Source organism: Chrysochloris asiatica, unplaced genomic scaffold (genome assembly GCF_000296735.1).
Source record: "Chrysochloris asiatica unplaced genomic scaffold, ChrAsi1.0 scaffold00312, whole genome shotgun sequence".
Classification (NCBI taxonomy): domain Eukaryota; kingdom Metazoa; phylum Chordata; class Mammalia; order Afrosoricida; family Chrysochloridae; genus Chrysochloris; species Chrysochloris asiatica.
The window spans coordinates 1,802,259-1,814,422 of NW_006408830.1; the positions used below are offsets into that span (position 1 = coordinate 1,802,259).

Genomic DNA, 12,164 nt, shown 5'->3' on the forward strand with positions numbered 1-12,164 from the left:
ATTGGGTCCTCGCTGCCCAGGAAGGAGCTCAGGCTCACCCCCTCTCTTCCATCCTCAGGAGAAAGAGAAGAAGTATATGCTACCACTGGACAACCTCAAAATTCGTGACGTGGAGAAAGGCTTCATGTCCAACAAGCACGTCTTTGCCATCTTTAACACAGAGCAGAGGTGAGGGGCCAAGGTTCCCTGGGAGGGCTGGAGATAGAGACCAACTGCTCCCTACTATTGGGCCCCACTGTCTAGAGGGAGGGAGGCGAGAGCCAGGTGAGCGACCTAGATGCCTCTGCTAGGTGGTCAAGGAAGAGGTCACTCAACAGAGACCAGGAGGAAATGCAGTGGGAGCCATGGATAGTGCTGTGGTCACAGGAGGGAGACCTGACTCAGGTGTTCACAGGTACCCTGTGGCTACTGTGAGGGGAATCCACTGAGGGAGCTAGGTCCAGGCAGGAGATGCTTGAGGCTAAAGCAGGGTGCTCTGAGGACATAGAAGAGGAGGATTCTGGGTAGTGTTGAACCAAACCTCCTGATAGATGTGGGTGTGAGAGAGAAGGGACTTGGCGGCAACCCTTAGGCAGCCAGAATTGGGGAAGGTGGAGACAGGGTGGGCTTGGGATGGGGTGTTCTGAAGTGAGGCCTAGGCAGAGGTATGAATTTGGGATCACTGTGTGTGAATCGGTATAATGTCCTTAGACTGACAAGTACAGATGGAGACACAAAAGGCTAGGAGGCTGAGCCTATTTGTCATGGGAAGCGGAGGAGGAAGACTCAGCACCACAGAGGGTTGCTTTTCTCTGGTAGGGAAGAGAGCCTTTGACAGGAGGAAGGACTGAGCGCTGACCCAGGAGGGCCCCTTGTCCAGGAGCCAGGCTACCTGAGTCAATGTCACTGTCCCAAAGTGCTTGGTGCCCCATTGACAGCCCCATCTGGCCCCAGGGCCACCTTGACTGCTGCCCTTTAGCCCCTCCTGCATCTCACGGGGTCATGCAAGCAAAAGCTGTGCGCGTGTTCTTCTGGGTTGACCTAAAGCTTGGAGGCCAGTGTGGCCACCCGCTGGTTCACCGCCACACAGGAAGCTAAGGAAGAATGAGAGACACTGGGCACTGCGTGGCCAGGCCAGGGGCTTGTGCAGTGCCCCTGGGTGTGTGACTCTGAGTCCCCTGTGCTCCTCTCTCTGCTGGGGGGGACACAAGATAGAGCTCGGTTTATTTTTTGATGTAAACGAAGCCCAGACTTTGCCTCTAGGCCAGGTGCCAGGTACCCAGGCCCCTCCTTCTCATTCCTCCACCTTCCTCAACTTCCAGCTGCCACCTTTCATCCAAGATGGCTGTCCACACTAGCCCCTCCCCCTCAGGACTCCTTCCAGAAGCTGCTCAGGTGGCCACTCACCAATGGCCTGTTGCCCAGTCATGTTTTTGTTGTTACGTGCCATGGAGTCGGTTCTGACTCATAGCGACCACCGTATACAGGGTTTCTGAGGATGTAAATCTTTACGGGAGCAGAAAGCCTCATCCTTCTCCCATGGAACAACTGGTAGTTTCAAACTGCTGATCTTGCGGTTCACAGCCCCATTCATAACCACTACCCTACCAGAGCTCCTTGTCCAGTCATAGGGCCATGCATAACCACACGCTTAGGCTTTGATGGTGGCTTGGCCTGGCTACACCTGCCTTGGGATGAGGTAGCATGTGTGGCACATGGAATGGGACCTAACCTAGCGAACAGTGTCTGTAACCACTAGGTCTTGTCCGTCTTGGTTTCCTTCCAAACTTGTGGCTCTGAACCCCTGTTCACTCACAGACCCGCAATTGCCTAACATTTCATAAGCTTTCCCAGAGGTCTAGGTTCCTGGACCACTGTGTCTCCCCATCCCATCCGCCCCTGAGAGTTAGATGCATTCCAGCCCCCACAGGTGAAGTATGGCTGTTTGAACTTCCAAGAAAATACAAATTTCACTTCCTCAGCCACACTGGTGACATGTGGCCACCACGTTGGCAAGTACGGTGGAGAACATTGCTAGAAAACTTTGGTGGACAGCCCTGCTCTAAACTAATCTGATGACCTTGACTGTGTGTTCCCCAACCAGAAGAGAGTTTTGTGGGACACATGCCCCTACTCCTGGGTGGTTGCTGGGAGTGTGGCCCCAGAGTATTATGTAGGAGGGCATGGGTAATTCCCAAAGGAAGGAAAGAAGAAGGCAGAGATCACAAAAACTTAGACCCATAGATGCTGGGAGATGTGCACACGTCCACTGTGACTGCTGCCAGCCCCATGGAACAGGACACTCACTCAGTGAAGCCTCCAGGTGCTCATACAGTCTCCAATTCGCAGGAGAGGAGATGGGGCCTGCTCAGGTGCCAACCCTTACCCATGGCTTCTTGGCTTTGAGGACCTGGGGCTCAGGGTTTCACTGGGGGGGCAAGCAGACCCCAGAGCCTGCACCTCAATCCAGCACCGCTGCGCCTCAGCAATCTGCTGGGCCCCTTGTGCTCAGGATTAAGCTTGTGCTCCTCCTTGCCTGTCACAGGAATGTCTACAAGGACCTGCGACAGATTGAGCTGGCCTGTGACTCCCAGGAGGACGTGGACAGCTGGAAAGCCTCATTTCTCCGAGCCGGGGTCTACCCTGAGAAGGACCAGGTGGGGAGCTGCCTGCCAGGCCAGCATACCTTGGGCTGAGCTGACCCACACTTCACCCAACCCAACTCCTTCTCCAAGGCTTCCAGGCCTTTGTGATCAGGACTCAGGGGCCAAGGACAGGGACCCAGAAGGGACTGGGGCCTTACTGCTTGGTCCTGCTCCCTCGTCTCTTCCCATTCTCAAGATAGCATGTTCCCATCCCCAGATGAGAGGGTCCAGCCCAGCTCTGGTCAGGGAGACGGCCATCTGGAGCCAGGCCTAGAGTGTGCAGTGTTGGTGGATTAGGGGGAGCAGTGCCCAGATGCAGGGGCTCAGCTCAGCTCATGCTCAGCTCAGGCCAGAGTCACCCTCATCGCCTTCCCTTCCCCTCTTCTAGGCAGAAAATGAAGATGGGGTCCAGGAGAACACCTTCTCCATGGACCCGCAACTGGAGCGCCAGGTGGAGACCATTCGCAACCTGGTGGACTCATATGTGGACATCATCAACAAGTCCATCCGTGATCTCATGCCAAAGACCATCATGCACATTATGATTAACAGCGTGAGTGCCCTTTACAGTCCCCAGGAAGTGCCCGCCTCCCTTCTAAGGAGTGTCCTGGCTGTACCTTTTCTAAGACAGATTTGTTCTTTCTTCTGGTTCTTCACCAACACCATAATTCACATGCATCAATTCTTCTGCCAACCTTTTTTATTCTCTTTTCACATGCATATGAGGTGATGGAAAATACCATGTACTAAGTCAGGATTAAGTCATTTGCACCTCAGTCCTGAAAGTGACATCTTTGTGCTTTAACACCTTAAAAGAGGTCTTTTGAAGCAGGTTTGTCCAATGCAATACATCGTTAAAAAAAACAAAACTTTTTATTGTAAATGAAGTGAAGGTTTACAGAACAGATCATCAGTTCCACATTCAACAAGTCATATACTTCAGGTCCTTACAGTGATTGCAGTTCTCTTCCATGCACCATCAGTTCACAATAATTACAATACCTCATTAGATTTCTTGACTGCTGTCCTTCATTACTTCTATCTTATTTCCGTTTCTCATGTTGTTATTCATTGGTCCAGTGGTGAGGATTTTTGTCTTCTTCACATTGAGGTACAACCCATACTGAAGGCTATAGTCTTTGATCTTCATCAGTAAGTAATTCAAGTCCTCCTCACTGCCAGCAAGCAAGGCATCATCGGTTACCGAGTCTTCCTCCAATCCTGATGCCACGTTTTTCTTCATATAATCCCACTTCTTATTTTGTATTCCATCAATTCCTGGAGCCTTGTTTTTCACCAATGCCTTCAGTGCAGCTTGGACTTCTTCCTTCTGCACTATTGGTTCTTGATCACGTGTTACCTCTTGAAATGGTTGGACATTAACAGACTCTTTTTGGCACAGTGATTCTGTGTATTCCTGCTGTCTTCTGTTGATACTTTCTGTTTCATTCAGTATTTTGTCCATACCCTTCCAATATTGCAAGTCAAGGCTTGGTTTTTTGTTTTGTTTTTTCAGTTCTTGTAACTTGAGAAGTGCTTCCCATTTGGTTTTCTGACTCTAGGTCTTGGCATATTTAATTATAATACTTTGTCTTTTTGAGCTGCCCCATGTAATTTTCTAAGGAGCTCTTGTAGCGTAGTGGTTACGAATCGGGCTGTGAACCTTAAGGTCAGCGGTTTTAAACTACCAGCTGCTCCGTGGGAGAAAGATGAGGCTTTCTGCTCCCGTAAACATTTACAGCCTCGGAAACCCTGTAGAGGTCACTATAAGTTGGAACCGACTCCACAACACAAACCACCACCCCCAACCTCCCTCTTGTATAGTGCCTGCCCTGCCACCCGTGTTAATATGTGTCTACCCTCTAGCCTGTGAATAATTTCCCTCCCCACCCCTCTGTAACCATCGTAGTTTACTTTATCAAGAAAAGCTTTGTTTTGTTTTTTTAACTTTTTACAACATTGGTCTCATACAATGTTTGTCTTTTTCTGTTGATGGGTATTAGGCTCTCTCCATTTTTTTTGATATGTCTCTTTTAGACAGCATATTGAATGGCCTTATTTTCTTATGCATTTTGCTCTCTTATGTTTCTTTTTTCCCCCTCATTCTGCAACTAAGCACACTTATGAAAGCTTGTAAGCCAGCCACTTGATTCCTTTGTAGCCCCCCATTTAAAAAAATGTTTTTTTTTCCCTACTCTGTGATCTTTCTTCTCCGCCCTCCCTCCCCACCTCTCATCCCATACATACCGGAAATCAGCACTTAATGGGTTTTTTTTTAGCCCCCCATTTTTGATAGCCTAATTTCTTATTCCCACCAACCCAGTTGTTAAGTGCCGTTGAACCGGTTCCGACCCACAGTGACCCTGTGTAGGGTTTCCAAGGAGTGACTTGTGAGGTTGAACCACCAACCTTGCGACTCAAACCGACTTAGCAGTCCAGCGCATTAACCCACAGCGCCACACCGTTGTTCCTTGCTGTGAAGAACCCTTCCTTTCCGCTTGGAATTTTGAGTCTCCGCATTAATAGGCCACAGTTTCATTTGTCAAATTGTTCTCAGTATCAAGCATCTTTCTCTTCCTTGGTTGGAGTTGTGGTCAACTGGCTCTCTCAGCTAGGTCAGAGGGTCCTAGCTGTGCACACATACCACAGCATGTGCTCTGGACAGGACACTTGTAGCTGAGGCGTTCCAACGGGAAATGCCATGAAACCTGTGATTGTGATCAGTGGGGATCTCTAGTTCACTATCAAAGTGTGTCTTGACCTTATTCAGGAAGCTTTGGAAACATCCTCGGAGTCCCGAACAAGGCAGTTATTAGGAGTCGTTTTAGTTATATTCTGGAGTCACTAGCCAAGGCAGTTAGATAAGAACCACAATTTAGAGGTGTGAACATTCCAAAAAAAAGAAATAGGAGAAATGATTCCTGTTTGCAGGTGAACTGTGTACCTGGAAACACCAAAAAGGACTGAAAACTTCTGTATCCCATAGGAAGGGCCAGAGTGTACAATGAATGACTAGAAGCCAATTATTTTCAGAAAAAGCTAGTTAGAAGACAAGATAGCAAAGGAAGAGATGAGCTGCTAAGATGGAGTTTCACAGGAGCTTGTGCAGCACCCTGGAGGGACTTAGTCTGGGTGGCAGACCCCCTGACGTTCGGAAGTAAAGTAAGACAATGAAAGCCTCAGCGGGTATACTGGCTGCTTTCTCTGCCAGTCAGTGACCAGCTGGCCCCACACACCAGGCTGACCCTTCTTGCCCTTTTCCCCAGACAAAGGCCTTCATCCACCATGAGCTGCTGGCCTACCTATACTCGTCAGCGGACCAGAGCAGCCTCATGGAGGAGTCGGCTGAGCAGGCCCAGCGGCGAGACGACATGCTGCGCATGTACCACGCCCTCAAAGAGGCGCTCACCATCATTGGAGACATCAGTACCAGCACTGTGTCTACACCCGTGCCCCCACCCGTGGACGACACCTGGCTCCAGAACACCAGCAGCCACAGGTCCCCGACCCCATTAGGGTCACCAGCTGAGGGTGGATAGGGTCCAGGAGAGCTACTCAGGATGGTAGGGCTCGGATTCAGTCACAGTGGGAGTGATTCCCATCTAGGCCCAAAGGAGCAAGCAGATAGACTGAAGGTGCTAGGTCTCCTCAGCAAAGTGGGAGGAACAGGAAGTAAAGCCTTGTGCCCTCAAGTCATCTGGTTCAGCCAGATGACCTGAGACCTGGCTGGTGCTGAACCAAGAATGGTGGTGGGAGGGTCTAACCAGGGCATCCTACCACCCCAAACAGGACCTAAGTGGGGGTGACTCTCTGGGGACAGGGTAGGTAGTGAGGAAAGTTAGAGAAACCTAGAAGGTACCACAACAGCAGTGCAACCGACTTCCGCCTCCCTTGCTCACCCCCTTCTCCAGCTCATCCCCCCTCTCCTCCCTCCACAGCCCCACTCCACAGCGCCGACCCGTGACCAACATGCACCCGCCGGGCCGGCCCCCAGCAGTGAGAGGCCCCACTCCAGGGCCCCCCCTGATGCCCACACCAGTGGGGCCAGCAACCTTTACAGCACCCCCCATCCCATCCCGGCCCGGCCCCCAGAGCGTGTTTGCCAACAATGATCCCTTCTTGGCCCCACCTCAGATCCCATCAAGGCCAGCTCGGATCCCACCTGGCATCCCTCCTGGAGTGCCCAGGTAAGTCAGGACCCAGCCCCCCACTGTCATCGTCCCATTTGGCTAATGGGGAAATGGAGGCAGAGAGGGCAAGTCATTCCCCAGAGTCAGAGCCGGTGAAAGGTGGTCAGGGCTGACCGACTCCTGGGGTTCCAGGAAGCTTGGGGGCCCCCTGGGTTTTAACCTGTTTCCTTATGGAGCACAAGCTGATTCCAGTCATTGTGGGCCAGGGGACTCTCCTAGGGTCACACAGTGTGTAGGTAATTGGGTAATAGTATGGGGACCAATGCCTGGGTCTGAGCAACTCTGAAGCCTTCCCCAGTGCTAGAGCCAGGCGCCCTAGCAACTGGTAAGCCCTGCATGGAGTCAGGGCAGCTGGGTGGCACCTCAGTGCGGGTGACAGGCCTGGGTCCACTGCGTTTTCCTGCTTCCGGCCTCATTGCGCTTTCCCTTTCTCCAATCTGTCTCTATTCTCTTTACAGCAGAAGACCCCCTGCTGCGCCCAGCCGGCCCACCATTATTCGCCCAGCCGAGCCTTCCCTGCTCGACTAGGCTTCTGGGGGCATGTTCTTAGGGGCCTCGCACACCCACCCGCCATGCAGAGCTCCGGTGGTCTGGGCCCCTCCACTGCCCTGGGTCCTCCTGCTCTGTGGGGCCCAGTTCCAGTCGGGCTGGCCTGGCCCCAGTCCCCACTGGACACTGACACTGAATGAAGAGGCCCTGAAGCCCAGGGTGGGGGAAGCTAGGGTGTTGCACTTTGGGAGGTGGGCCTCAGGGGAGCAGAGGAGGGAGCTGCCTCCCGCCCCCGTGTGCCGTCTTGAGGGAGGGAGGGGTCCAGGCTGGCATGAGGGAGCCTGGCTGGATGCTTATCTGCAGGGGCTCTGAGGGCACCTGCCCCACTGACCTCTTGGGGGCTTAGGGAGGTCCGCTTTCACAAGGGCAAGGTCCTGCCAGCCCAGCACCTCCTGCAGGCCCAAGTTGTACATGTTTCTTCCTCGTCCATATTAACCACACGACGTGAGCCTGGCCTAGCCTTGGCTACCAGAGGTGCCTTCGCCAGCCTAGCTGGCCTTGCTCTCCCCTCTCCCAGCACCCCACTTCCTGGGTCTCCCAGGATGGTGTGGGCTCAGGCTGTGTGGTTGGGGGAGGCCTTGTGGAGGGGGGCGGTCTCTCTGGGTCCCACCTAGGCCTGCCTCCCAGGGTGGGTCCCAAGAGGCCTCTCTGAGCAGACTTGGCCTGCCCCTCGCTAAGTTGGACCACTGTAAGTGCCTGCACTCTGTATCCTGTTAATAAACTAAAATAAAGGGAAGACGCTCCTGGCGGCTATTGTGTGGGCCTCTTGTGTGGATGTTCAGTCTGAGGCGACTGGGAAGCTGGTGATGTAGCAGGCCTTCCCACCATGGCCATCACCCTACTTCAAGCTGCCTCATGGGGGTGGAGGGCCTTCTTCCAGAGAGGAAAGGTGGGGTTTTGACTTTCCTTTTACACCTGGGGGTCGAGGTGCACACACAAACACCATGCCCTGTCTTGGGCACCCTCCCCCGCCCACCCCCCCACTGCTGTAAGGCTTGGGATGTGATGATCTTGGTTGGCATCTGAATGGCTGAGGAAGGAGGGAATTCTTGCCCTCCACCTAAATGCCACCATCACTAGGCCCCCTCCCTGCCTCCGCAGAGCTTTGTGTTCCCTTTTTTGCCCCCTCAAGGACCCAGGCCTGCTGGCTCAGCCAGAGACACAATCAAACTTTGTTTTCTGGTTTCTTTTGTGCCCAGGCGACCACCTCCATCGGCTCCCGCCCGACCTTTCTTCTGAGCTTCGTGGGAGACCCGGCTCCTGGTCGTCCCAGATCTCAGGAGCAGGTCTGTCCTGGCTGGTATCCCTGAGTCCCAATCACCAGGCTCTAGGATTTGTGAGCATAATTTATTGACCCCGGCACACACGGGACACAGACGGGCTCCTTGGCTCCTTGAGGCTCCTGTGCAGACTCGGCAGAGGGAAGGGGAGGGACTTCCGGCCCCCTCCTGGAACACTGTTACTGGACCTTAACCCCTAGCTAATCCTGCTGGGCTGAGGGGCAGGCCCCTTGCTGCCTAATAAAGTGACCTTCCTGGCAAGAATGCTGCAGCAGAGTCTCGATCAGGCTCCGTCCACCTGGGAGCCACCCCAGCATCAGCAGCCAACCTCGGATGGGGAGACAACGGGAAAGCAGGCCCCTCTCACTGCAGCCTGGCTCCGAGAGCCCAGCCCCAGGTGGGGAAAGGAAGGGGAAGAGTTGACTTCCTAGGCCCTGCCCCTCACAGACAGCACTGGGCAGGCTGGAAGACTTGGGCTAAGGCACATTGACAAGGTACCAAGGCAGAAGAGGCCACACAAGTCAGTGTGGGCGGTCCCTGCCCAGCCCTGGAAGTGAGGAGGAGCACAGTGGACTGCCCTCCAGTGGGACTCCCAAATCCCACGCTCCACACACTCCTCTCCCCTGGTCTTTGTCCTGGGGCAGGGGCTACGTGGGCATAGGACGCTTGTCCTGGAAGAAGCGCTTGAGCGTGCAGACCTGCAGCACGGCCACCAGCAGCAGCACGGCCACATTGACGGCAGACCAGAAGTTGACACGCTCCAGGTTCCCCTCCTGTAGATTTCGGTCACGTGCCTCAAAGGCCCGCAGCAGTGTCAGCATCTGGATGCTGCGCTCTAGCCGGGTCCTCATGGACTCGATGGATTCCTGGGAGAAGAAACCGAGAACAAGTGACTGGGGGTGGGTGGGTAGGGGGACAGGAAGGTTACTATTGGGTCTGAATTACTCCCTCTACATTTTGACCATGAGCAAGTTCAATGACCTCTCTGGACTTCAATGTATGTCATCTCTAAACCTCAGAATTGCTCTGAGAATTCAATGACAATTGTAAAGCATATATTTTAGTAAAGCTTCACGGGACAGTCATTGAGCCAGTTAGTCCTCACCCACATTTACAACAACAGTAAAATTATATACATCCAGTTCTTTGGCACATTGGTGACATGTTTAGCAGTAATGAATGTGGAGATGTGAGGTGACGGGCTCACTTCTGGCTCTGTTGTCACTTGGCTGAGACATTCTCAGGGCTCTGGCAGTTGAGACAGATGCCATTTGAGCTCTTTCATGGCCTAGTTATTCTCCATTCTGTGAGCTGATACGGTCATCCTCAATGTACTCCTAACACCCATTTTCACATAACGACCTGCTCCAAGTATGTTGTTAGTGGGGAATGGGTATACTGACTGCTTGTTGCAAGCTGCTGTGGTCATCCTGCGTCTCTTCCACTCACCAAAAAGAGCATAGGCCCCTACTTCATGGAGTAAGTATGGAGGTGTAATGAGTTATGTAAGCTTGAGAACAGGGCTTATCCCTACAAATGTGGGGCCAGTCCTCAAGGATGGCCTCAAACTGAGGAGGAAGGGCAGACAGCAGGAGGAGCTACATGGGCGCACCTTGATATCTTCCATCTTGACATCCAGCATTTCTTCCGGCTCTGCAGCCTCAGCCCAGCCCAAGGCCTCAGCCCAGCCTTCCACCTCCTCATCATCCTGCAGACTGTCAAAGATGAGTTCAAAGAACACCAGCTTCTCAGAGATGGTGCTGAAGGAGTTGTCAAAGCACAACCTGTAGTCACCAGCCTCTGTGGGCTCTACCCTGCACAAAGACACATTAACCAACATGACTCCAGGGCAGACAAGGTGGTAACCTGAGGCCACCAGGGAGGGCAGGGCTGTAACTGAACCCAAACAGGCCCCAGGACTCCACTCACGTGTGTACCCCATCTGCCTTGCGGGACTCGCTGACCAGCAGCACGCCCTGAGGGCTCTCCAGGGAGAAGTCCACATCCAGCCCAGCACCACCGATCACCTGGAGGTCAGGTAAAAGTAGGTGGGGGGCTGAGGGTGAATCTAGAGCACATACACACACAAAGGTCAGGCCCGGGCCAATCAGCCCAGACAGTACAGACCACGGGGGGCAGACCTAGTGCAGACACCTGCTCTTGTAAGGTCCCAACTAGCCCAATGGCTACCTTTCTTCCCTTGAATCCACTGAGGATAGTTTGTGGGTTCTTTCCTCCCTACGTAGTTAAAACTTACACTGCTGCTCACCAAATGGATTCTGGATGCAGTCCACCTCTTTCTGAAAAATCCACCATTGAAACCGCTATGGAGCACAGTTCTACTCCGGCACACACGAGGTCACCATGAGTTAAGGTGGACTGAGAACGAACAACTGTTGGGTTTTTTCTTTCATCTGGCCACACCCCTAACTAAAGGCCTTGATTGACATTTGCCTGTCCACACCCCAACGTGACTACACGGCTCATGCTGATCACGCCCTCCTAGCCTTCCTATCAGCATCCTGGCCGCACCTATCCACCCCATCCCTCACTAGGCCCACCCCCTTTGACCATGTGCACTGTGGAAGGTCCTACCCTCTGAAAGGCTTCCACACTTCGTAGGCACCGCCTTCTCCAGTGACCATTCATTGGCTCCACCCTCCCCTGGCACTAACCCCACCTTTTTTCATTACTCTTACCCGTTCCACTTCCATGCACTGCCCTTCCCCCCCCACCAACTCTTACTCCCTGGTCACGCCCATATCCGGGCTCCTCCCTCTCTAATTCTTGTCTCCACTCAGCATTTTAGCCACGCCCCAGATCCATTATTCCACTCATTCCAAAGATTCGGACCCTCTACCTGGTACTCGGTCTCGAGGCTTGCGTTAGCCGGCGCGGACTGGTAGAAACATTGCTTCCTCCCTGCAGGCAACAGGAACGTGAACTCACCGTCCTGAATCGCCGGGGGCCCTGCCCATCCAACCCCTACTGGCGGTAGTAGTAGCCACAGGGCCAGGGTTAGGGCCGCGCCGGCCGCCATCATCCGGGTCACCCTCGGGTCTGTAATCTGGTCCCGTCTCCTTTAAGGACTAGCCCTGCCCCTCTGCTATGTAGCGGAGCTGATTGGCCACCGCCTTTGCCCATTGTCCGAAGCCAGCGAAGCCTGCAGTGAAGGACCCCCTGAGAGTTCTTTTTTTCCCTATGAGTGCCTGTGGCATCTGGAAACACTAAAAGTCCTAGAAGCATGTTTTTCTGGAAGACCTCCAGGCATACTCTGAATTGCTGGTAAAGGAAAGGGATTAAAAAAAAAGTGCCATAGTGGCGCATGCTTCTTAGGCAAAGTTTAAGACAACTAATATGGAAGTGGCTGGGTCCTTTGGAAGCACATCCTTGCAGTTTTTGCAGAGTGCGCCTCGTGGAGATTCTTGGGCGATACAACTTGGGTAGACCGCGAGTGACAAAGCATGGTCCTTTGCGTGAGCTGTGGGATTGTCGTATAAAGAAGGCTCAACTGGGGCGGG

The 12,164-nt window shown here is 53.3% G+C and overlaps 2 protein-coding genes across 8 annotated transcripts in view; one reads left to right on the plus strand and one right to left on the minus strand.

Annotated features, from left to right (window-relative positions):
* Positions 1-8,602, plus strand: part of DNM2 (dynamin 2) — a 94,511-nt gene extending 85,909 nt beyond the window's left edge. For 4 of the 7 annotated variants that reach the window (XM_006875114.1, XM_006875116.1, XM_006875115.1 and 1 more), the window contains 6 exons: positions 59-168; positions 2,525-2,636; positions 3,013-3,177; positions 5,891-6,123; positions 6,563-6,811; positions 7,273-7,342. In XM_006875114.1, the coding sequence (XP_006875176.1) occupies positions 59-168; positions 2,525-2,636; positions 3,013-3,177; positions 5,891-6,123; positions 6,563-6,811; positions 7,273-7,342 (939 nt within the window). Of the gene's footprint in view, positions 1-58; positions 169-2,524; positions 2,637-3,012; positions 3,178-5,890; positions 6,142-6,562; positions 6,812-7,272; positions 7,343-8,562 lie in introns of those variants that run through there. The other 3 variants (XM_006875118.1, XM_006875113.1, XM_006875119.1) reach the window with 3 other exon arrangements.
* Positions 8,603-9,290: 688 nt separating this feature from the next.
* Positions 9,291-11,686, minus strand: TMED1 (transmembrane emp24 protein transport domain containing 1). The gene is made up of 4 exons (XM_006875120.1): positions 11,504-11,686; positions 10,573-10,670; positions 10,256-10,457; positions 9,291-9,509 (listed from the first exon to the last, which is right to left on the minus strand). The coding sequence occupies exons 1-4, from the start codon at positions 11,684-11,686 to the stop codon at positions 9,291-9,293; spliced, it is 702 nt and encodes a 233-aa protein (XP_006875182.1).
* Between the last annotated feature and the right edge of the window lie 478 nt (positions 11,687-12,164).